This window comes from Thalassophryne amazonica, chromosome 10 (assembly GCF_902500255.1).
Source record: "Thalassophryne amazonica chromosome 10, fThaAma1.1, whole genome shotgun sequence".
Lineage (NCBI taxonomy): Eukaryota > Metazoa > Chordata > Actinopteri > Batrachoidiformes > Batrachoididae > Thalassophryne > Thalassophryne amazonica.
Window position 1 is genome coordinate 57496117 of NC_047112.1, and position 24523 is coordinate 57520639.

General features: G+C 40.1%; 2 protein-coding genes across 2 annotated transcripts in view; both read right to left on the reverse strand.

Moving 5' to 3' along the window:
- Positions 1–10587, reverse strand: part of uhrf1 (ubiquitin-like with PHD and ring finger domains 1) — a 50498-nt gene extending 39911 nt beyond the window's left edge. The window contains exon 1 of the mRNA XM_034180029.1: positions 10444–10587. The gene's annotated coding sequence lies outside the window, so the exon portion shown is untranslated. The remainder of the gene's footprint in view (positions 1–10443) is intronic.
- An 8722-nt stretch (positions 10588–19309) lies between these two features.
- Positions 19310–24523, reverse strand: part of kcnn1b (potassium intermediate/small conductance calcium-activated channel, subfamily N, member 1b) — a 31973-nt gene continuing 26759 nt past the window's right edge. The window contains 2 exon segments of the mRNA XM_034180030.1: positions 19310–20703; positions 20705–20818. Of these exon segments, the coding sequence (XP_034035921.1) occupies positions 20533–20703; positions 20705–20818 (285 nt within the window). The 3' untranslated portion in view covers positions 19310–20532.

Below are 24523 nucleotides of genomic sequence, written 5' to 3' on the forward strand. Positions count from 1 at the left end.
AGATGTTCATTTAACCACTCCTGCAAATTTTGTTAAAAAAGGCTGATGGCATGGGTCAACTTCCTAAAACGTGATTAAACTTCCTCAAAATTGGGCAAGTCAAGCACTTTGGCGCCCCCTGGTGGCCAGCGCCATCAAGACCCCAATGTTTTTTTTTCATTTGCTTTTGATAGAGTAGGGCCTATATTTGTTGATAACATTGAAATCTGGTTGGGGTCTTGATGGCACAGAGGGTTATGGGCCTTTAAATACAGCCAATTTTGCAAAGTGACCAGACTTTGAGCACCCCCCATATTCAGCACCATCGATTCCCCCAACTTAATATGTATGTAGCACCGCTATACTAAATATTTCTTGGGAGAACCCTGAGTGTTGACAGGCAGTAGGGGTGTCACAGTGTGATACAAGCTCAGCCCTTCATCACTGTAGTCACGTTCATGGTCTCATCTCACGCATGGAGTTATCTAACGATATAACGCGTTTTACTGTTAGTTATGTTAATGCTGAGATAAGTTACGGTGAAAGTTGTGTCCATATGGTCCCCATGTTGTAGTTACTTTCTAACGCCACTAGATGGTGACATTTCACTACTTTCCGTGGTGATTACTGGTTTGGAGTTTACATGCTGTGTGCATACCAACAAGTAGCTGCATCTTATTTGTTTATAATAATTGAGAGCTGTAATGTTTTTAACTAATTAATATTATTTGGTTTGTTGTTTCAGACTCACTCCTTCACTCCCCCTATCTGTGCATATATGTAAGTATGTTCATGAATATCAGCTGGACTAAAGCCTGCTGAAGGACATACTGGAGTATGGTGTCTTCATCCCTGTGTTCTGACCGACACCCTCTTGTCTACAGTTAGCCCTAAACATACTAGCACCCTGCTATCATAGCTTCAGTAACCCACGGTATATAGAAGTCACACTTTCGTTCATATCTGTGGTTAGACATCACTGTACGAGTTTAGTTTTTACATACAGCTTTAATCAGTGAGCAGCATGACAGCTGTCGTCTGCCAGTAACACTCAATGTGTAATGTAAACTATTTTTTTTCATTAAATGTTTAAAAATTGGATTCCATCTCTCATCATTCATGTTGGGATGAATTTATTGTGCATCAGGCTTTGTTTTGTTTTTGTGTGTACACGGACAAGTGGAGCCAGACTGCCTTCAAAATTTAGTCAATTTAAGTGTGTTTTACTTTTGTGCAAATGACAGCATCTTAGAAAAACCTCACTTTGTAGATTTTAAAACATATACAGTTTGACGATTCGGTTTGAATTCTCATCTGTGAAATTTTACACAGATTCATACCAAACTTTTGTCATATGTTGGTGGGGTTTTCTGTCTAAACTCAAAAGTGGACTGACCTCATACAAGAACAGTGGCTCAACACAAAGGCATATCAGTACACTTTCGTTTTTATGTTAATCTTTCTGAAGAAAAAGAGAAATTAAGAAATTTCATTAATGCTTCCAAAGTTTCTGGGTTAAACAATCCCAACATTGGCTTCTACTGGCTGTTTTCATCTGTTTGATTGAGACACAGCAGGCTGGGGTGCGTGGCCACACCTCCTGCACTGAAGGGGGAGAAAGAACCGCCTTCCTGCACAGATCCTGAAACTAGAGGAACACAGTCTGTGGACATGAGATGAAATGTCTGTGAATTATGGAAATAAATACGCACGTGTCTATAATCATACTCTGCAATGTTGTACTGTGGATTCTGTGTGAAGTTTTGTGCACCAAATCATTGCGTGCGTACCCTACAGTTCACTACAAAATACATGTATTTTGACAACCTAATAGCTTGGTAGCACTAGTTATACAGAACGTTGCCACGGTTATTAGGACAATATTCTGATCATAGTTTTTGACACGCGTAGCCATTAGTAGAGACACTGCACAGTCCACAAAATATGAATCGATCTACCGGTTACGTAGGTTACCTAATTTGTTAGCCTTAGCTAGTTTAGTAATTTTTGTGATACATGGGCCTGTTTTGCCTTTATCTGTCCCACCAGTCTTCTCCACACTCCACCCCTTTACCCATTTATGGCTTGGCCAGGCATTAGGCAGGATCAGGCACTGCCAAGATGGTGACGCCAAAAGCAACACAACTTTAGCTTGTAATCTGTTCAACAGAAACCTAAGGATGACATCACTGAGGGTTTGTGTGTAATTTTTACAGTCTGAGTGAGATCAACAAAAATGTAGTTGCACTTGAAAGATGTTTGGTCACAGTCTGGAGTGTGGTTGTTGTGATATCTATCCTTTATGCACAAATTAAATTTTATAGATGTAGCCTTATAAATAATATTTGTACATGTTGTGATTTTAATTATTTGAAAATGCACTGCAGGGAAAATAATCTCTGTTGGAATCTAATTCTCTCATATATATATATATATATATATACTATATATATATATATATATGGGTGATCTATGGTAACGGAATTATGACAACGGGAAAATCTGGCCATATTTTAGCTCCCCATAAAAACTGTTCCGTTACCACAGGAATCACCCACACACATATATATATACATATATATATATAACATATATACACACACAACAAAAATATAAACGCAACACTTTTGGTTTTGCTCCCATTTGTATGAGATGAACTCAAAGATCTAAAACTTTTTCCACATACACAATATCACCATTTCCCTCAAATATTGTTCACAAACCAGTCTAAATCTGTGATAGTGAGCACTTCTCCTTTGCTGAGATAATCCATCCCACCTCACAGATGTGCCCATATCAAGATGCTGATTAGTGCACAGGGGGTGCCATAGACTGCCCACAATTAAAAAGAGGGAGCATGCAATTGGTATGCTGACAGCAGGAATGTCAACCAGAGCTGTTGCTCGTGTACTGACTGTTCATTTCTCTACCATAAAGCCGTCTCCAAAGGCGTTTCAGAAAATTTGGCAGTACATCCAACCAGCCTCACAACCGCAGACCACGTGTAACCACACCAGCCCAGTACCTCCACATCCAGCATGTTCACCTCCAAGATCGTCTGAGACCAGCCACTCAGACAGCTGCTGAAACAATCGGTTTGCATAACCAAAGAATTTCTGCACAAACTGTCAGAAACCGTCTCAGGGAAGCTCATCTGCATGCTCGTCGTCCTCATCGGGGTCTCGACTTGACTCCAGTTTGTCGCCGTAACCGACTTCAGTGGGCAAATGCTCACATTCGCTGGCGTTTGGCATGTTAGAGAGGTATTCTCTTCATGGATGAATCCCGGTTCACACTGGCAGATGGCAGACAGCGTGTGTGGTGTCGTGTGGGTGAGCCGTTTTCTGATGTCAATGTTGTGGATCGAGTGGCCCATGGTGGCGGTGGGGTTATGGTATGGGCAGGCGTCAGTTATGGACGAAGAACACAGGTGCATTTTATTGATGGCATTTTGAATGCACAGAGATACCGTGACGAGATCCTGAGGCCCATTGTTGTGCCATACATCCAAGAACATCACCTCATGTTGCAGCAGGATGATGCACGGCCCCATGTTGCAAGGATCTGTACACAATTCTTGGAAGCTGAAAATGTCCCAGTTCTTGCATGGCCGGCATACTCACCGGACATGTCACCCATTGAGCATGTTTGGGATGCTCTGGACCGGCGTATACGACAGCGTGTACCAGTTCCTGCCATTATCCAGCAACTTTGCACAGCCATTGAAGAGGAGTGAACCCAACATCCAAGGCCACAATTGACAACCTGATCAACTCTATGGCAAAGGAGATGTGTTGCACTGCATGAGGCAAATGGTGGTCACACCAGATACTGACTGGTATCCCCCCCAATAAACCAAACGGTACCTTTCAGAGTGGCCTTTTATTGTGGGCAGTCTAAGGCACACCTGTGCACTAATCATGGTGTCTAATCAGCATCTTGGTATGGCACACCTGTGAGGTGGGAGGATTATCTCAGCAAAGGAGAAGTGCTCACTATCACAGATTTAGACTGGTTTGTGAACAATATTTGAGGGAAATGGTGATACTGTGTATATGGAAAAAGTTTTAGATCTTTGAGTTCATCTCATCACAAATGGGAGCAAAACCAAAAGTGTTGCGTTTATATTTTTGTTGAGTGTAATATATATATATATATATATATATAATATATATATATATATATATATATTATATATAAACCTAGGTATTAAAGAGGAACTAGCTTAAATTTTTGTGTGTGTATATGTGTTGTCATTTTTATTAATTTATTTTGATCAATCAGGGCTCGACATAGCCATTTGCCCACTGGCCCGGTACCGGATTTGGCCCACTTTCGGGCCAGTACGGTTTATCAAATGACGGCCTGCTCGGACCACTACAAAACTACACAAAATCCTATTTATTTTACCATATTTTGCAGCGGCAAAGTCAAATTTCTTCACATCTCTGTGTCATCAAACTTCAAAATGAGATGTCCTACATTCTTTATGAATTAAACTGATGTTGACGTGAAGCACAGCCAGGTGCAAGAGTTCAGCACAGAAATATGGAAAAGACATTCATGCAATAATGTCTGAAAGGAATGCTTTTGACAAACACTACAGATTTTGTTTGTTTTCTATTTATATTCAGAGATCAAGGAGCCACCATGTAGAGTTTATTTAGGTCTAGAGTTTAAGGATCCAGTGACCAATTTCATATTTATTTATTTTAAGACTCAATAAAATGTTGTTGGACATAGAAAACCTTCAAAGCCTACTTTTTACTACACAGAAAATCACAACGCGGTATCGATAAGGGAATCGGCTCGATAGATAAATCTTATCAATACCCATCCCTAACCACGCTCCATGCTCCCGCAGAATCTCACGCATATTGAAATGTATGTTGTCGATGCGTGGAGCATGGCTCTGGCAGTTTCTGTCACCCGCTCTTCGGCAATGTTCGTTAGCATCTTTAAATGCGTGGGGAAGCTACAAGAAACGAAGACGACCAAGAACGCAAATCTAACGGAAGGCTTTGAAATTCCATTTGAAATATGTTTAAATACATCCACCCAAACCCGGACAACAACCAGGAAAGAGTTTTGCTAAAGGAAAGGCCAGAAGAGAAAGCTTAGTGATGATGATGTAGATAATATCGTGCAATTCTTTGTTTTATGTTAGCTATTAAGTATTTGTGTTATTTGTTTTGGAAGTTCTGGAAATATGTTAAGTTTTACTCTATCATCTGTCCAAGTATCAGATACAGGGAGAGTCCCCCTGTTGGTGAGATGACAGTAACATTAGAAATGTGAGACTAAACCACACCTGTGTTAACACCCACAAGGTATAAAAAGTGTTGTATGACTCATTTTAGGGGCCTTCACAAGATGGACACTGTCTGTGAAGGTCCCAGGCCTGGTTTCTAATGTGACCTGATAAACTCAAAATGAGGAATACAATGGTTTGTTTTTTGGTAAGGGGCAGAATTTTACATAAAAAGAACCAGGTAGAAATAACAATGACTTAAGGGAGAGAGACAGGCTATATGAAAGGACAAGAGGAAGAGAGGTTTTGTCCCAACCTGGCCAGAGAAATGGCCGTGGCTTGGTCATGACCACGAGAAGAATGAGGTTTTCTGCCAAATCTGCAGTGCCTATCCATCATATGCTGACATGTAAGTAAAGTATATGCTTGGTCCTGGGAGACCCTGGCTGTTTTGAAGCTAGTTTAAAAGTCTAACCAGCTTGCCTTTGTGGAAACCCCACGGTGACAACATTAGCAAAGGAGCCAAGCATATATATATATATATATATATATATATATATATATATAATATATATATATTAAAAACTCCAATCCAGACAAGCATACTTTTTAGTTTTGATATGGACCTACATCTGTATTTTACATTTCTGACCGAGTTAGCCAACTCTGAGGGTTATTTAAAAAAAATGCCCATTAAATTTATAAAGATGACATCATTCTAAATTTTATGGGAGTCACTTTATTTTTTTACACTTGAGAATGCGCTCTGATAAATTCTATTTTTTTTTAACTTCATGGTCCATAGACTATTTTATGTTTTTTTCTGGATTGGTTTATATTACATAGGCAGTTTTATTTGCAGGATTTCAAGGTGGAATATCATGAACTCTCGTGCGCAAAACCATGGGCCAGTGCTCCTATACTGTGGACCACTAACTTCTAAATTCTACTGGCTCTGTGGGCCAGTGGGGCAAATTGGTTTATGTCAAGCCCTGTCAATTCACCTTGCTAAGGGACCATTGAGAACACATAATTTTTACACTTAGGTTTATAGTGCGATATATACCGTTATTCAATTCATACTGTGATATGAATTTAAGGCCACATCGTGCAGCCCTAACCTATGGAGATGCCCAAAAACAAAGTACGCGTGAGTACTCTGGTGTTTGCGACAAGTGACGTTGCAACTAAAAGCGTCCCAGCGTGCACTTCAATGGAATGTAGCTGATAAAGTTAAGAATGGAGGCACACATCAGTTCCAAAGTTTACATAAGTATGATGTCATGTTATAACTCGTTTGTAAGTGATAACTGTTCATTTTGCTGCTGTCACGATAAAAGCTGCGGCTCCAAGAAGGTTGATGTGCACCTGCAGCCACGAATGATAAATGCAGCCCGTCAATAACCATCTCTGTTCCAGTATCAGTTTTGTGCATGATTTAAAAAAAAAATAATAATAATAATAATAATAATACATGCTGCCAGGGGAAAACAAGTGTCTCGTTAGCTGCACACACACACACAGCAAGCTTTGCAGCACACACACATTCCAGCTCCAAATTTACACTTTCTCAAAGAAAAAAAAGAAAAGAAATCAAGCCACAAAGCACAAAAGGGGTAAAATTCTGAACACTCCAGACTCACTGTCGTGTTATGGATTTATTTCCAAATGTTAACCCTCTGGGCTCCGAGGTCATTTTTTTTTCGGTAAGTTCACTCACCTGGCATGAATGTTTTATTATTGCTGTACACTCTCTCCCTGCACCCCACAATCAAGATTTATGCCTCTTTTTTTCAGGACAACCTGTACTTTCAGAATATATATGCTATAGTTGTGTTGTATAAGTGTAATAAAGGTTTACAATCAGAAATAAGGAAAAAGTAAAAGTTTTACACACATTTATTCAAAACACACAGCAAACTATAACAAACAACTGTTTTGGCACTTTATAAAGATAATTTGGGCTCTTGTGTGAAAGACTGTGCAACAAAAAGGTTCAAACTATAAACACAAATGCACATATCCAAAATGGTCTATGCATTTTGTTTGTCTTCATCTCAAAGCAATTTCTGTCTGCTATCACACAAAGGTCACATCACAAACTTCTACTTCTGTGTTTTGGAGTGTTCTGTCCTGCTCTGAAAGCAGCGTCGACACTGTGGCCCGCTTACACTCTGAGGAGCAGCCCCTCCCCCTCGCTCCATTCATATGGTAAACACTGCTTTACACCGGAGCGAGAGAGCTTGCCACAGGCTTATTCAATAACATTCACAGGTAATGAGGAGTGGAGCATCTCTAAAACTCACACATTCTGTGTTTGAGCATGCGGGATTGTCAGAGGCTCTCCGTCTGCTCCCTCTGCTCACTTTCACTGATCGCTGTGTGTAATGGCCTAGAGCGCATTGGAGCTAACAGCCAGATGGCTAATCAAACGGTCCAACTAGCAACACATCACTCATAAAAACGATCTTTGGTTTATAGTGCAGCAGATGAGAATATTTAGAGCAGAATCCTGCAAATGGTGATAAAAGCATCAAATTTGGCAGAAATACTCAGACAATCCTCTTTTGAAAAAAAAAAAAAAAAAAAAACGATTGGCCACTTGAATTTTCAGTTGGCGTTCAGGTAGAGGTCAATTGAAGAATTACACAGGAGTCAAAATTAAAAGATGCTCCAATCACATTGAAACCAATGCCACATTACTTGCCTGATCATAAAGATTCCAAAAAGGTATGGTTTGGGCGGTCTGTAACTGAATTCTATGGAGTTATGGGATAAAAACAGCAAGAATGGTGACAAAGGTCAGTGTCAGTTTGTACAGGTATCAAAAGTTAAAGTTACTCCAGTTTTGGTAAAAAGGGATGCAAATTACTAGTTGAGTTAACAGGGTTTTAAAAAGGAATAGTTTGGACCATGTATCATCCTTACTTATCACGTTACGGGGTAACATATGTCACATGTCATAGAATCCAACAGACGTAGACCTTGTTTGACCTTTACTTTGGAGACCAAGCATTCAACACTGTCAAAACTATTCCATTTATTAATCCTATTAGCTCAACCAATAATGTGCATCACTTTTTACCAAAACTGGAGCAACTTTAACTTGTGACCCCTGTACAAAATGAAACTGACCTTTGTCACCATTCTTGCTGTTTTTATCCTGTAAATCCATAGAATTCAGTCACAGATAGTCCAGGAATCTTTATGATCAGGCAAATAATGTGGAATATTTTTCAATATGATTGGAGCATCTTTTAATTTTGACCTCTCAGTAATTCTTCAATTGACCCCTACCTGCCCACTGATTGAAAAGTCAAGTGTCCAATCGTTTTTTTCAAAAGAGGAGTGTCTAAGGAGTATTTCTACCGAATTTGATGCTTTTATCACCATTTGCATGATTGTTTCAGTTATCTGCTGCACTACATCACGTGAGGTAAATCTGCCCTATGACTGGATTTTGGAAAACCATGTGACGGTGAACCAATTCCGATTGGACACTCACATTGCGCATGTCATCACACAGCTTCTATGAGGAGTACAAAGATGGCCAATGGCTGGCTCCAAAGTCCGTGGAGTTAACTTTTCAGCAAAAAAGTTTCTATCTCATGTCATTAAAAAGTTATTTATAATTTAGTAAGGCTTTATCTCACCCGTCGTATACGACGGCATCGGCCCCAAAGGGTTAACTTCACGCGGTCAAAGAAGTGCATGCGTACCCGCATGCGAGACCACCACGGCTGCAGCTCTGCCTCTCTCTCAATCGTGGCACGTAAAATAACGTCTGCGAACTCTTGAAAATAATGTATTCTGACTTTTTCCAATGTAACAAATCCATCTCAGTGTCCAGGCAGTCCATTAAAAACGGTGTCAGATGTCCCACGTCCATGTACACAGCTTCAGTAAATCAGCATCCACACAAACAGTGCGTAACTACTCTTTAGGATCCAAAATCCGACACTCTGCAGGTTCTTTTCCCTCGTCTGTCAGTCACTGGGATGTTTCTGTTTTGCTAATAAGGACGTCGCACATTGAAAAATGCTGAGGATTGCCGAGTAAAACGTTTTCTGGAAATGCACCTGTTAGCGCTCAGAGTGCGAGGAATAAAATACATCAGAGATCACTAATTATTAGCACGTGTGCAGAGACAATCATGAGTAGTGTTATTTTTACTCATGTTTCATGGCTTTTAATTATTTGATTTGTATTTGATTTACAATTTTTTTGTCTTATGTGAACTGTTAGGTCTTATTTTTAAAATTTATTCTTCTGCACAGCACTTTGGTCCACTGTGGCTCTTTTAAAGTTGGTTGGTTGGTTATGTTTTGGATAAACTATTTAATTTTCTCTCTCAACTGATTAAAATGGTATCAACTACACTACACAGCCATGTACATTGTCAACATATGTGTCATTTCCTGTTGAGCTGCAGGCAACTCTGACACTGGGAGGGAATAGGCTCATTTAAATACAGTGCGGGAAAATGAAAAACAAGCCCCGCCCAGTTTTTTAAAAACAGGCACATCCGGACGCGAGGGAGCACCAGCTAACAATGTGGCTTTGCTCGGTGACAATAGAACACCCCGAAATATTGCGCTACATATACTGTAAGTTCGATAATTACAGTAGAAAAGCGTGTCTTTGTGCACACAGAATAACTTGGTGTGCTTGCACATCAATACCCTCAAATGAGTTCGAATTCCTTCTGATGGGTCGAAATACCCAAACTGGTGTAATAACATAAAAAAAACACCCCCTCCACGATTAATAATGTTTCGCTCACTTTTGCGGGTGTTGACAAGCGGAATTATACAAAGTCTATATGGGGCGAAAACAAAGTAAAATCTGGTTACAGCAAACATTTAGCTCTGTTTTAAGAGCAGTAAAACGTAAAACTCCTAATTTTAGTGCGCACATAATAGGCGGTGAAGTAAACAAGGCAACGGTTATCAAGTACTGACCCACGAAAAGCACGACAAAAATGACAGACGCCTATTGTTACACAGCGTTACCTAATATGAATTAAAGTCTATTCAAACAACAATAACAAAAACACTCTGATAATTCAAAACATAATTTGCAGTAATTTGCTCAGTTAATTTAACCAAAAACGATGGTGAGGACTTTGCCAAAGTAGCTACATGTCCGTAAGCTAGCTGTAAGGTACAGACATTATGAGCGTAAAGTTTCAAATTAAAAGAAAGCTCATTTACCTGTTTCCACGCCCACGTCAAACGAAAACTTGCTGTTCAAATCTAAGGGGAAACTTTTACTCTCAAATTATTTCTTTGCAGGATTTATCCGACAAACTCTACGCCTTGTTCAAAAGATCAATGAGTTATTCTTCCAGACTTTGATTGTCCCGAAAATCGAGTGCCACTATTGGCTGTCACCTTCGCAGACGTATGATGCTCATTGGGAATAAAAAGTGCCAATCTAAAATGTGACCGGCCCATCGCTTCAGCGCGCGAAGCTACATTCTCGGGGGTGAAACGCGATATTTACTGGTTATCGCGAGATTACAGCATAGTCGATTTCAGGCAAGTTTTTTGTTAGAAAGGTGCGTATATGTGAGCGCGCGCGCATTCAATTGAATGGGAAATTGTGTCTCTTGACTGGTACTGTGCATACATTATATAAACACACACATATACATATATATATATATATATATATATATATATATATATATATATATATATATATATATATATATATATATATATATATATATATATATATATATATATATATAGTGCTTTTTAAGAAGCAATTGAACTACATTGCAAGAGGAAGTTAACTGGCACCTGTTATGGGTGTCACTAAACTCCCAGAGATGATTGTAATCATAAGTTAGTGGTTGTCTGAAAAATTATTTAAGTTTACAATATGACAAATAGTCCAAACAAAAATGTAACAACATCACTAACAATGTTTTGTAAGTTGCAAGTAATTGTAAAATGCAAGAATCTTTAAATAAGTACACAAAGCAATTTTAAGATTCAGAAATATGCAGCTTGAGTTGGTTTATGTTACAGAGACCGATGTAAAAACTTATTAATAGCTCAGTGGTTTAGGTCTACTGCAGGTACCCATATATTTCCTTTTTAGCAGTCTCCCAAAAATTTGATTTCTTTCATACAACACAACTGTCAAAAGTATGTGGGTAACTTGGAGCACTGAGTGTTAAAATGTTATAATATGTCTAAGCGTGAAAAAATATTTAAAGCCGTATGGCCTCTTGGTTCTTTTAAAGATTTAAGTCATAAAAATAATTTTCTTTGGCAGCACTATAATTTTATTCCTTGGCATTTAAATAAGGAATTTATAATATGATATTGCCAATATGATCAAAATTCATGCTGTTTGGAAACAATGTAGAATTTGTGCCCTTGATGGGGAGAATTTCCAGCGATCAGACACCATGACCACGTGACCATCAGATCACGTGGGGCTTGCACCAATCTGCGTGAGAGATGCTGGGAAACACACAGCAACAGCCAGTTGGAGAAAGGTAGCTTGATGTCAGCTGGCTACTCACTTGAACAAAATAAACCAAGATTGTGGGAAAATGTGGAAACAGCTTATTTCTGTATAAATCTAATATGTTTCTCATAAAGCAAGACGCATCTGTGTGCGTGTGAGTACATGGCTCGCATATCTCTCTGACTGTTTGTCAGATCAGCCTCAGTTTTCGGATATGGCTTGCGCATTGCATGATGATGTGCATCCTTTATTATAAAAATTTGGGGAATTCATTTTCAAAACCTTTATTTTGAAACCTTTATTTTGATTGACATTGTGACATTCATACTTCCAAGATGGCGTGGCACGCTTAAGTTACTGGTAGCAAAGTTAAACAACATCACATAGTTCATGGTGCTCGCAACCATTTCGCAATAAAACATTTAATGCCAGCATCCAAGCAAATACTTTTATTGTGAAACACATGCCGTCAGTGTTCCTTCTGGTGAATTGACAACACTGAGGAGACGTTAGCTAAAAATCTGTTTTTGGGTTGTTTTTTTTTGTTTGTTTTTTTTTGGAAAACACCAACAAATTTCCCACTATTGTAAAATGTTTCAGCAAGTACATAAGCTGAATACAATCATACGAGGTCTATTAGAAAAGTATCTGACCTTATTATTTTTTCAAAAACCATACGGATTTGAATCACGTGTGATTGCGTCAGACAAGCCTGAACCCTCGTGCGCATGCATGAGTTTTTCCATGCCTGTCAGTTGCGTCATTCGCCTGTGAGCAGGCTTTGAGTGAGGAGTGGTCCACCCCCTTGGCGGATTTTCATTGTCAGGAAACGGCGAAATGATTTGGGCTTTTTTTCCATCAGAATTTTTTCAGAAACTGTTAGAGACTGGCAGCTGGAAACCATTTGAAAAATTTATCTGAATTTATCTTATCAAAAACCATATGGTTTTTGAAAAAAATAATAAGGTCGGATACTTTTCTAATAGACCTCGTATATTTGCTGTGAGTTCAAGTTTAAATAAACTGTGTTCAGGTAGTAAAGTGTTTCAAATATTCTAAATGTTCTTTTTAATTTTGTCTGAATCTCTTCCAACAACATGTTTAATAGGAATTCTTTTATTCTCACATATTTGATGATAAAACTGATTTTTTAAAACAATATGAAATACTATATTCAAATAATAATATAACATATCAATCAATTACAGACCCGAATGACATAAAAATTGCATATTATCAACTTGTTCCTTTATTATGAAGTTTTTTTGGGACCACCCCCAACCACACACCACCCACACACACACACACACACCACACACACACACACACACACACACACACACACACACACACACACACACACACACACACACACACACACACACACACACAATCTGTATCCTTGAAACTATTCAAGCTTCAACACTTATATTGTGTTTCTTTTAATTTAAGAAAGCATGGAATTGGTTTATGTGTTGGGAAAGTGTAGTGACACGGACCCACAACAGGGGGCGCAAATGAACGGTCAATAGATGGCCAAAATATAACAATTTAATGTTGTGAATGTGCACAACGAACATACAATCTCAGAATATCATAACAGTCAATACACAAAGGTGACGTGTGGGCAGGCTCGAGGATAGAAGACGTCTGTCCTAAGAAGAGCCGGAACCACACGATTTCCGCCGCCCCAGAACCTGGTGAATACTGGAGCCGCCAAGTCCCGAATTCCCAGGTGATTACTGTCCCCGACTGTCGGATCTGGTACTGCTGGCGAAGAACAAAGACAGTCAAGTGTGGGTGTGTGTACACCCAGTAACAACAACGGTGGGAATGCCACCTCCACCTCTCACTCAATAACTTGCAGAGTACTGTAGATCCTCAGGGGAAAGAGTGCCTTCAGCGCTCTCACAGCTTCCACCGACGGAGGAACTGGTACTCCTGCAAACACTCACAATATACAAATATTGCAATTACAAAACGGCTGAGGATATTACCTCCAATGAAGTATGATATCTCGGCAACGAGGTGTAGATGACGTCTGGTCTTTATGGAGTGAGATGATGTAGAGTAGATGGGTGACAGCTGTCAAGAGGTAATGAGCGACAGCTGTCACCCCGGCTGTGTCCCTGGCGGCAGCGCCCTCTCGTGCCTGAAGCCCGCACTTCAGGCAGGGCGCCCTCTGGTGGGGGCCAGCAGTACCTCCTCTTCTGGCGGCCCACACAACATTATGGTTATCTTTACAAAACACTGAGGAATGTATGTTACCTTACACTATCGCCAACTCCTACCAAGGTAGATAATAACCTTGAACAATATGAAATTAATCATCAAATAACAGGAACCAAATGTATTAATTATTATTATCACTTTACCGAGGCATTGCTAGGCCCGGTATCGTAGATTTACATCGACGCTATCTGGCTATACCCACCCGCTGTGCGTAAACAAATGACGTCATAGCGCACGCAGCCCAAACTGTCTGCAGAGGAAAGATAAAAAGGCGAGAAGTGTGTGTTTTGGTCCCAATATGGACATTCCGGATGATTTTCTCATGGACAGTACAACAATGAACAGTGCAGCCAAAGCAGTCAGCTTGATGAGGACGCATTGCCGAATTCGAAGGGCAGCGGCACCAGCTGAACGACAAAGTTAAAGTGAGCCAACTTTTTATGTCCGCGTTATGTGTTGTGTATCTCAGTAAAGTGATAATAATGCAAATAACATGCTGTTGTCATGCGGTATGCATTTTCTGAGTCCCTCCGTTCATGGCCAGTCGCCCAAAATGACCGATATTCGCCCTCGTCTAACTCGGGTGAATATCGGTCATTTTGGGCGACTGGCCATGAACTTCGGGACTCTGAAATGCATACCGCCTCCAAAAGGATGTATTGTATTAATATCTTTCTTTGTTCAACACCATTTTAATTTGATATGCCAACACCAAACGTCTTTATTATTTTGCAGTGCAAAGTGATATTTTGCCATTTGCACCCCCCACCCAATAAAAGTATAAAAACCTTCCTAAGGGCACTTAGTGGTTTCGCTAACTGCCAGTTACCTAAGCTAACTTTTTCGTTAGCGGATTAGCTTTTCAGCTACTTTGAAAACCACCAGTGGACCAATTAGCTTCCGCTAACATTTTTATTTTATTTTATTTTATTTATTTATTATTGCTAGTAAAGTGAATAAAGTTTAATGGCCAAAAATATTTGTAAACCATAAAATCATACATGTTAGTTCCTGTTTGTTGTGTGTCTTTGACAGTCAGGCCGCTGTGAGGAGCTCAGCACTCTTCCTGCCTTCACTGCACCTTCACAGCGCATGCGTCATTTCGGAGCGTCAACAGCTACTCACCGATTATTTATCGCCTCATTTCTGTTTAAAATTGCACTCCAGTCATCATTTATTTCAGTGACAGATATCTGAAGCTCTTGTACAACAATCATTTCCACATAAATTCACCATTATTTCATAATAAAAGACGGGGACCATCTCCCCTCTCTGTGGCAAGTGAAAAAAAGAACGCAGGGTCGTATGTTGCTTTTTCTCAATGCCCTCTGATATTAAAGTTTTGGGGAAATATATCATGAGAACTTAACTCTATCTTGATAAAGTTATACAAATGTGTCCTAACCCATTTTTGTTAAGTCTCTCAGATGAGGGGCTATCTTTGACTAATATACAGTTGAAACGTCTGAATAAGCTTGTCCTACTGGCAAGAGGATGTGTTCTTTTTCAATGGATTAAGCCCAGGACCCCCCACGATCAACCAGTGGTATGGGGAGATCTTTAAAACGCTACCAATGGAGTGTCTGAGTGCAATCCTGAAGGGGAGTGAGGAGATCTTCAAAAGGACGTGGGCTCCTTTTTTAAACCACCTTTCAGCGAACGCAGTGGAAAAAATATGGAGGGGAAGCTGTACTGTGGACTGGCAACCCCTTGGTGCCCCTGTGTACACCTAGTGCTCTTCAACAGTTCGGTCTATTCCTTTCTCCTACAGTGAGCTACCTGATTTTGTGATATGTTCATATCTCAAAGGTTCTACACGTTGCATGTATAATGTCTTCACATGCTGTGAGGTACTGTCTTTACTTTATCTACCTATTTTATTTGATTTTATTTTGTAAGGGTCGGTGACCTGCATACATACTTGCTGGCATGTGTGGGTTTTTTGTGTGTGTTCCTGTTTTTCAGATAATCTAATAAAATATTATTTAAAAAAGAAAGACGGGGGACCAATCAGAGCGTGACAGCAGCACGTCTGAGACTGACTCTCTGAGTCTGACTCTCTAAATCCAGAGCAATCAAACGGAGTAATGAGATTAACCATTAGATGAGAAAGTAAAACCTCTTAAATCATTCTAAAGTCAATTTTAAGCAGAAACGAGGCACCAGTGTTCTGTCGAGATGAGCTCTCGTAATGTAAATCGACAGTTAGTGTGTCTGTTTTAAAGACAGTGTGTACATGAAAATCTTTACTTTTTAAAAGTGAAAAGACACTGATTGCTGTATTTTTATGTAAAGACAAAACTTATGTGGGTTCTCTTCAGTGGGGAAGCTCAACGCGACGGATGAGGTCTCGATTTTACCAGTCGTGTTGAACGCAACACGGATGAGCCATTCCTGTGTTTAAAAATATAATACAAAGTTAAACTGTGACTGTTAATTTGGGATTTATTATTTATTTATGCATTTATTGTTTGAGCATTTGTTTTGTGTTTGTGAACGCGGCTCCATTAATGGTTTATAAATATATAATATAGAGATAAACTGTGACTTCTAATATTGTGATTTACTGCTTTTGATAAAGATGGTGACCGTATTTGGGGTTTTATTTTATATATATATTTATTTTTCGTGCGTTCATTTGTGATCCTGCAACCCCAGCAGCCCCTGTGGTGCTTAAACTCAAAACTGGCTTAACAGTAGCCGACAGATTTAGCCAAACCAACACTAAAAGTTAGTGGTTAGTGGTAATGTCCGCTAAATGTTTTAGCGGTTAGTGTTCTAAACTGTTCTAAATCGATCTATGCTCCCCTCCACAGCATGTCTTTTCCTGGTTCTCTCCCTCAGCCCCAACCAGTCCCAGCAGAAGGACTGCTCCTCCCTGAGCCTGGTTCTGCTGGAGGTTTCTTCCTGTTAAAAGGGAGTTTTTCCTTCCCACTGTAGCCAAGTGCTTGCTCACAGGGGGTCGTTTTGACCGTTGGAGTTTTTACATAATTATTGTATGGCCTTGCCTTACAATATAAAGCGCCTTGGGGCAACTGTTTGTTGTGATTTGGCGCTATATATAAAAAAAAATTGATTGATTGATTGATTAAAAGTTAACTTTTCAGTTAGCGGATTAATGGTTATCAAAGCTAACTTGATGGTTAGCTGTGTCCACCACTGCGGGCACTGCACTAGTTTTGTTAAAGTTAGCAATAAATAATCACTTGTAAATCTAAAAACACTGTTTTTGAAACCAGAAAATATCTCTGTAGTGATTTACAAGACATCTTACACATCTTAGTGTGACCACCCCGGGAACGCACATCACGCAAATGTGTCACGTCACAAGTAATCTCAAAATAGCATGCGCACTGGCACACACACACTTCCTCCTGTGTAAAAAGGAAAAGAAAATATTCCCTATGGAATAAGACATCTCACACTCTCACGTGACAGACTGCATTGTGGGAGAGGTGAAAGGTCATCTGACCCAAACACAGCCGACGTATGTGAGGGGCGCTATTTAAATCCAAGTCATTTCTCTCTGTTTATCAGTAGGGGAGCGTGAGGTAAGATGAACCAGTGGGTAAGTTGACCCACCCCTTGTATCTAGGTAACTGTGCACGTTTTGTCATGTGACCATAAATTCAGGAACCACACATCATTTCCATCTTGCTGTGATGCAGAGAAGCACATGGGAGAAGGGTAAAGTATTTTTTTATACAAAAACAATTTTTTTGCTTGTCAAGTAAATGTTATGCATATCAGGTAAATGACTGTTATGTCATAGAAATTTATCCGTGTCTAAAATATTATACATGTTGGTAATTTGCAATGCATAAAATCATGTGAATCAATTCACTAAAGATTAACCTGAATTTCTAGGCTATGAATTTCTCATTCTTTTGGGCAGCTTTTGTCAGAGATGCATTCTGATAATTTCATTTGATAGGAGACATCCTGAAGGTACACATATACGTTTTCATTCTTTTTGTGTCATTTTTCCTACATCCAGCACAACAGGAGTAAAAAGTGGCTCATCTTACCCCACTCTCCCGTATTTTGCAGTAATTCCACCTCCAATAGCATATCTTAAAGTTGCTGCAGTTAAAAAGCTTGTAGTTGGACCTTGGTGTTCTTAACTGAGTGTCCTACGGGGTCCGAAGCGTTTTTTTTTTTTTTTAGGACTTTATTAGAGCCAAAACAGAACAAAGGAATACAGTGAAAACTCCCCAGTATCTATAACAAAGAATCAGATGTAATAACGAAGTGATTATGACCTCCAAAGAAAATACAATAATTCCTCAATGAGTCCTGGTGGATTGTGTCTATTATAATGCGGTCTGAGCATTTTACATTGAAATTACAGTGTTTAAAGCGGGTCACCTGGATATCCCAGTGCGGAATAATGGAATAGTACTGCAGTTCTATTTTGTGGTTTTCTTCTTTTAACTGGGGCCCATGATTAAGAGGGACGGCTGAGGCCTAGAGGTAAAATCACTGGACAAGAATGTTTTCATTAATCAGGAACGAAAGTTGGAGGTTCAAAGACAATCAGGTACCATCGTAGTTCCTATCATAAGCGATGACAATTAGCGATCCTGTGACGTTATTCCCAGGACCTGCCGAGCAGCGTCCGGTGTACCGGGAAGACGGGTGGAGATGGAAGGGCACAGCTAGGGGCCTGTGGATTAACTTGACTCAACACGGGAAACCTCATCCGGCCCAGACATGGAAAGGATGAACAGATCGATTACTCTTTTGCTCCCATCAGTGTTTATTCTCACTGTTCTTAGTTGTGGAGCGATTTGTCTGGTTAATTCTGATAATGAACGAGGACTCAGGCATGCTAACTAGTTACGCGGCCCTGTGTGGTCAGCGCCAGCTTCTTAGAGGGACACGAGATTGAGCAAAAACACGGGTAACTGTGACAGCAGTGAAGAAGCAGACACGCAAACTCCAGCCGTGTTGTTTAAGCCTGCAGTAAACTGGTGCTTGGGTCTCATGACCGTGCTATAGGCTCTTCCAGGCACGCACACTCATAACTGTGAGATGGCTTCTTGCCCCAGGTAAATGTGTTATCTTCATTATAATGAGCACTAATTTTCAGTTTTGTAAAATTTGAAAAGCCGGACAGCTTTAAGTGTTTCTTTCATGTAGGACCTCCTGTGATTTGTTATTTATCAAATTAGAAAAGCGGCTAGTCAACAAGCGATACAAAAATGCAACCTGAAACCAGAAAAATTGTGCACACTGCACAGTCTACTCTACTGGAGAAAAACACACTGAAGCAATAACCAACCAAAAATCAGTATATTTTACCTCTTACTCAATATATTTACATTCTTTACTGTTGCACTGAAAGTACAAGCAGGAAACACTACCACAAAACGACATAACCTCCAATACACACAGAATAACTAAAAATAATTAAATAAAATAAAAAACCACACATAAAATCAATGTAACAAGCAAAGCAACTGCATGAAATGTTGAATTAGGCTTCACTGACAGTCATTCATGCTGTAGATATAAAACATAAATAACCCTGGAAAGCTAAGATAGCATCTGTCTGTACATTGATGCGAAACGTCATGAACATTTTTTTATCTCTTGCCTACATTGGAAAACATGTTGGTTCAACTCAAATGGTCAGTTAATTTAACACATTATACACACTAGCAGTGGCGAACAAACAGATTCAGCTCCAATCATTCAAGTTCATTTGAGTCAATTTAAATACGGGTATTTTCCATAGTATAAGTCAGTGTTTGTTTTGGGTTTTTTTTTTTATAGTTTTGGAACCTTGTGACTTATGTATACTCTGGTGTGACTTATGTACCAAAATATCAGACATTTGTTATTCATAAGTTACAGCTGTAATGACTATTATACAGGACTTTCCCAGGAATCAAAGCACTAAACAAAATAAACTATCAGAAAAAAGAATAATGCAATATTAAAAAGTATACTTTAACAATGCAGAGAAACCCCAAATTAAAGAGCTGATAATACAGAAAAAAGTGGTGTGACTTTACTCCAGAAAATACGGTTATTTTCAATGCTTGAAACAGCTGAGTTAATGAAATTACAATGGTTTTAAGCCAACTGGCTTCATCAGCATCTTTGAGTGTGAACGTTGTCCTCAGATTTTACAGTGTAATTTTTCTGACACTGGAAACATCTGATGACCTCTCCTTAAAGCAGCATCGCTTGTGTTCTTTTAACATACAGCAAATCAATGAAGGAGACATGGAATCTGTGTAAATGCCTGTTTCAAGGAAAAAATAAAATAAAATAAAAACTTGAGAAAGGAGAGAAGACCTGAAAACAATCATATTTGTCATGACTGGGAGATCCAAGATGATGCTTACAGTCATTCTGCAATAGTATGTTAATAAAACCAACAAAACCATTACAAAAAATATCTAACTATATTGCTTCTCCTGGCTATGATCAAAAAAGTCCAATAACCTAATTATGCATTTAGAGGTGAAAACATGATTGGTGGACAATGTGGAGAACTGTGACCAAACAGAATAAAACATTCCCATTTCTTTGAGGTTCCATGCTGACAAAAGCCTTCCCAGCATGACCGCTGTTCAGCCGTATGGTGGTTCTGGAGTGGCAGAGCCCAGACAAAGCTGCCTTGCGGGACCTGAACAGCACTCAGAGCTCAGAGACGAAGACAGGAAGTGGACACGACAGGCCAAATCATCCAGGAAATCTTTTTGTAGCTTTGTTATGGCCTGAGAGAGTGCAGCAGGCAGCGATTTGGACACCAAGAAGGATGAAGTCCACTTTTTCTTCCAAAGCAGATATCCTCCCGTCCAGTTCCTCACCTCGATGTTGTAGCTCTGACACCAGATCGTACATCATACCTTGTGTCTGGACAGCAACACGTTGGAGAATTTAGCTTACAACATAATAAATCAGACTGAGGGAGTGATGTTCTTCACCCTTAATGTTACTGTGTGGTCTTGGATTTTCAATGACATACAGTGAGGCAAATAAGGATTTGATCCACTGTTGATTTTGCAAGTTTTCCCACCTACAAAAAAATGGGAGGTCTGTAATTTTTATTGTAGGTACACTTCAACTGTGAGAGACGGATTCTAAAAATCACATTGTATGATTTTTAAATAATTAATTTGCATTTTATTGCATGAAATAAGTATGTTTCTGTGTAGGCTCTCAGTTTGTCCAGGTGGTTTCCATAGTAGAGAAGCTTGAATCTTCGACTGGACTGGGTTGCTTGATGCAAGAACGTTTCGCTTCAAATCGCAGAAGCTTCCTCAGCTAAAATTCTTGCTCTGGTGGTCTGACTTCTGTCTTGACTCTTATAGAGAAGAATAATCAAGAAGTCACAAAAGCTGGAGTTTTAAACCTAACCAGACCCCTCCTACCGAGAGGCAGACTGCTATAGGCTGGTGACTAAACAATAGCTCTAATTAGCACCTATAGGTCAAAGCAGTTTCAGTCTTTTGTTCATGGTAATGAGTCATTCACGTCATCAGCAGAGTCGTCAAGGGAGCCATCAGGAGAGGGACAGCTGCCCTGTCATTAGGAGGGTGTTAACTAGAGCACAATAGGTGCTAATTAGAGCTATTGTTTAGTCACCAGCCTATAGCAGTCTGCCTCTCGGTAGGAGGGGTCTGGTTAGGTTTAAAACTCCAGCTTTTGTGACTTCTTGATTATTCTTCTCTACAAGAGTCAAGACAGAAGTCAGACCACCAGAGCAAGAATTTTAGCTGAGGAAGCTTCTGCGATTTGAAGCGAAACGTCCTCGCGTCAAGCAACCCAGTCCAGTCGAAGATTCAAGCTTCTCTACCATGAAATAAGTATTTGATCCCCTACAAACAGCAAGCTTTCTGGTTCTCACAGACCTGTTAGTTTTTTCTTTAAGAATTCCTCCTATTCTGCGCTCTTTACCTGTATTAATTGCACCTGTTTGAACTCGTTACCTGTATAAAGACACCTGTTCACACACTGAATCAATCACACTCCAACCTGTCCACCATGGCCAAAACCTAGGGACACCAGGGACAAAATTACAGGACAACAGGCAAGCAGCTTGAAGCCAACAACTGTTGACGTAATTATTAGAAAATGGAAGAAACACAAAATGATTGTCAAACTTCCTCGGTCTGGGGCTCCATGCAAGATCTGGCACCGAGGGGTAAGGATGATTCTGAGAAAGCCCAGAACTACAATGACCTGAAGAGAGCTGGGACCACAGTCGCAAAGGAGGCCAGATCAGTATATCTTCGGAGAGGGGTGCCTTCCTCCGGTGGATCATGTCACATGTTGCTCGTGGAGAAATCGGCAAAAGATGTGAGGAAATTGCTGAAAAAGGAATCCAAGCTCACACACGGAAAGACCTAGACAAAACTCTGATAGCCAGCGATGAACAGGCCCTTGAAAATCTGATGTCCACTATTCAGTCTGTGGTGAATCCTTTCTCTAGGGAAATCGATGGCTCGTTGAACCTCTCGAGCGGGGTTATTGCAGATGCTGACATTGAAAAGGACTTACTTGGTGCACAGGAACAGGGCCAGTTGTCGTACACAGACGTCCTTGAGACAAGGTTGTCCAGAAAGGAGGAAGAAAAAGACATTTTTTGTTTCTCCAATCAAGCAACTCAAACTGTGGTCATTCACCAATTTAACCAGGAAAGGTCCATGAAAGGAAAAAGGTGAAGCTCTTTCTCTGAAACCCAGCTCAGATCTGCTAGCCTGTATTCTGATGATCAGCCAGGTGAAGAAGATCGATTTCAAGGAAAACTTAACATACAGCCTTAATTCATACCCCTGCTATTGCAGCCTATGGTGGTGCACCAGTGAAGATGGACAAGGCTGAAATTAAAGGCAACTTGATCAGACAGCCAACTGCAGATGAGAGACCACCTCCGCCAGGCATGTCAAGTGTCTTGATCTTTGATGGGATGGCTGCTTTACAGAAGCTCAAGCCCATTCCTCCAACATTTGAGGAACTTGCCCACAAAGTTCTCTCTGACATAGTCTCTGCTGCCAAGAAGCATGGTGCACAATGCGTTGACTTTGTCACAGACAACTATCCTGAAAACAGTATCAAGGACTGCGAACATGAGAGAAGATCTGTGTCTGGGGTACAAGAGGTGAGAATCACCCTCAAGCAATTCAAAAAATACCTATCTTCTGGATCTAAAAGGCAACTAGTGGAATTCTTCTTCACTGAGTGGACGAAAATAAGGCCTGAGTTGTTGGAAGAAAGGACAGTAGTGATCTCACATGGCCACAAGTGTCACAAGATTGAGCCCAGAGATGACAGTCTAGTTGTAACTAAGGTTGTTGAACTCTGTGCTGATCATGAGAAGGCGGATATGCATGCGATTCTACATGCAATACACGCTGCCCAAGAATATGAGGACATCAAATTAGGAGTGAGGACACTGATGTTCTTGTTCTGGTAGTGGCTTCTGCTCAGAAGGTGCCCTCAAACCTTTCTCTGATCCTAGACTCATCCCAATATCATGGGTGGCTAAAGGACTTCAAGATGAAGTCTCGGATGCACTCATCATTCTCTGTTGTTTCACTGGGTGTGATTCGGTGAGCACAATCAAAGGAAAAGGAAAAATCAAAGCCTATGAACTGATGGCAGGAAAAGGAGGACTAATGTCAAACTGTTCCAGCAATTTGGGAAGAACTGGGACCAGTCAGAACTGGACCTAGCTCAGGTGGAAAAATTTATATGTGAGGTATGTGGAAAGTCCAGCCTCAGTTCAGTAAATAAGGCTAGATATGAGCTCTTCTGGGCAAGGTACAAAACCAACATAGCACTGCCACCGAATGGGTTTCTCTCAAGCTTCATGTGAAGAAGGCTACCTACCAAGCTGGCATTCATTGCAGGTGCACTGAGAAACTGACATATGCTCCAAGCCCTGTTGGGCATGGCTGGGAAATTAAAGAGGGCCATTTAAGGATAGTCTGGAATGAACTTCCAAGTGCTCCAGGTGCAGTCCTGAAGCACATGTCCTGTGCCTGCCAAAGGACCAACTGCGCCCACAGGAGGTGTGCATGTCATGCTAATAGACTGAAAAGTTCAGAACTGCAGCTGCAAAGACTGAAAACTGTGAGATAAAAACAGCTGAAATATCAGCAACATTGGATGACGATGATCATGATGATCATGATGATCTTGACGATGAAGATTAAGGTAATGGAATACATTGCATATTGCATGTCTAACATATCTTGCAGCTTGTAGGTAGCACAGTTTAGCTATTAACCAAGTGAACTTTTTTTTTTCAGGCTGAACCACCTTTTCCATGTTCAGTGAGGAGTGGGGTTAATAGACTATCAGATAAATAAGGAAAAAGGGAAATGTGATCAATGGCATTGACTTCTTTGACAAAATGTGCACACAAACTGCATGAAAACTGTCACATTTTGCCAAAAGGGAAAAAAAAAAAAACAATCGTTGAAAATAGCGGTTTTCAGCAGCCGGCACATAGAGGGTTAATGTGCAAGTTTGCGATGTGGAACATTGCATTTTTGAAAAGAGCACCCCCAAATTATCTAAAAAAAAAAAAAAACAACAACAACAAAAAAAACA